The 2,232-nt window shown below is 33.9% G+C and overlaps 1 protein-coding gene across 2 annotated transcripts in view; it reads left to right on the forward strand.

The window, feature by feature from the left end:
• The window catches only part of MORC2 (MORC family CW-type zinc finger 2), a 52,266-nt gene that overhangs the window by 9,871 nt on the left and 40,163 nt on the right, over positions 1–2,232 (forward strand). For both annotated transcript variants that reach the window (XM_011938343.1, XM_011938345.1), the window contains exon 2: positions 360–420. In XM_011938343.1, the coding sequence (XP_011793733.1) occupies positions 360–420 (61 nt within the window). The remainder of the gene's footprint in view (positions 1–359; positions 421–2,232) is intronic.

The following is a 2,232-nucleotide window of genomic DNA, read 5'->3' on the forward strand; positions in this document are numbered from 1 at the left end:
GCAGAAACTGACCACTGGTTAAGGCAATGAAAAATAAAATATACAGGCATTTTTCTAGGCAGAATATGAATAGTGAAAAACACTTTTAGCAGTTACTACACATAGGACTCTCTCAGTGCTTCAGGGTGGGTTTCCCAACTCAAAATAGGAAGAATAAACATTTCTGAATAGATGACAGGACTTGATAAAGAGTAACACTTTGGGAGCTCTGGAAAGCCTTGAGTAGTATAAATCAACAATGCAAATGGTGATTTTAAGATTTTTTCAAAAAACAAATATTTTATAACCATGGCTTTTTATTAGGAATTATAACTTCAAGTCATAGTTCTTTTGCTGACTTTTAGTATTTATCTTTTCAGAACCACTCATGAATTCTTGTTTGGTGCTCTTGCTGAACTGGTTGATAATGCAAGGTATGTAGTCTTCAAGCATACAATCTGTGCTTGAAGTGGAGGTAGCTGTGACCTTTGCTTTCTGAAGACTTGAGAGGAAGACATTTCTGTAGCATGTAGACATTCTGTAACTCCTAAGAAGCCTCTTACTGAAAAAAAATATTTTTAATAGCACATTAGTTGATAACTTCCACTTTCTTACTTAAATTCACTAATTGTTCTTTGTGTTCTAGCCTAAAAATAGTGAATTATCACCTCCAAAACCACTTCCCTTGTGTATTAGAGCAAGATAATTGTAGTAAAATGCAGGGAATTAAGATGGACACTTAGGAATCATATTAATGGGACAGGCAGGCTCTGATTTAATTTGTGCTACCAGGATAGTACACCATCTAATGTCTTTAAAACTATGCTAAAGTTCTGTGTCTTCTCAAATTGTGTATTTGTCAGATAACTAAATGATCACAGTGTCTTTCATTGTTAATAGCTGTGCTTGGAAGGAATCATTGGTCAGCACTGTCTTATACTGAGTTCTTAAGTGATAGAAACATATAAATATTACTGTGTAAGACTGAATAGAAGTTTGGGTTAATTCTGATATAAATCCAAGTCCATATCAAGATTCTGTTTATAATTAGGAAAATATTATCTCAGTCTTACTCCTGAATGCAAATGTAAAATTCAGACATATCATTTACTGACCAGGTTTTGATGACTAATGAAGGAAGAAGAGGATGAAAATTGACAGCAGAAGTACTTTCAAACAGATTTCCAGTTAATGTGCTTGCTGATAATTTCCTGTTTACCTCTGTCTATACAATAAGCTTATTCTAATTACTTTTGTTATTGTTATTAGCTGGACTGCTCATGGAAGTGTGCTAGTTGTTTAACCAGAAAACTCCCATTTTGTTTCAATCCTGGTTGACTCGTCATTTTTCCATTCAATTAAAAAATGTAGGTTAATGGAACTATGTTTGAATTTGCCACTTGTTAATTTAGTGAGACCATGATGTGCGGTGGCAGGCTGCTTTTTTGTGTATCATATGGTAAAACAGATTCTTAGAAGTATGTGTTCCTACTTGTGTATACATTTTGCCAGTATCTCTCATATTTGAAAATGTTTTAGATATTCGAGAATAGGTATATGTAGAGCTGCGTGGATTTTTTGCATGTAAAACCAATGAAACGGTTTCGTTTTCTTTGCCTGCATTGGCAGAATTGGACTAAATTACTTCTGAGCCTTTATGGAAGTCTTCATTGATAACTGAATCTGTATGGTTTCAGCCAATGGTTGGAGTCTAATGGGGCAGGGGTATCCCAACTTCCTTTTAAGGTTAGGGAGGTTAAGATTATGGGCTCAGGAATCGGTCTGCTGACTGCGGTGGTATACCATGAGATGTGATTTTTCACAGGTTTTGTGGGAGATTATTGTTTTCCTTTTTTCTTGAAATCTTGATGAGAAGAAAAAATGGACAAGTTATTGGAACATCTTTTTATGATTGCAGTCAAACGAGTGAGAAAAACATATATTTTAATCATTTTTTAGGGTATAAAGGGAAATATTCTTGATTATCCTATAGATGTTTTTACCGCAAAATCAGGATTAAAAAAAAAAATCCGTGCCCCATGTCATGTGATTATTCTCAGTAATTTGGGGCTTTGGAAATGTTTTACAAGTATATAAAGAAAATTGTGTTGTCAAGTATAAAAGTAAAAAAATTCTAAATATGTATAGAATTTCTGTATGGCTTCCTGAAAACAGACTCGAAATACTCTGCATTCTACTCAAATCACTATGCGTTTTGATGGTTGATATTTCATATTAATTCACGTGATTCTT

Source organism: Colobus angolensis, unplaced genomic scaffold (assembly GCF_000951035.1).
Source record: "Colobus angolensis palliatus isolate OR3802 unplaced genomic scaffold, Cang.pa_1.0 Scaffold171, whole genome shotgun sequence".
Classification (NCBI taxonomy): domain Eukaryota; kingdom Metazoa; phylum Chordata; class Mammalia; order Primates; family Cercopithecidae; genus Colobus; species Colobus angolensis.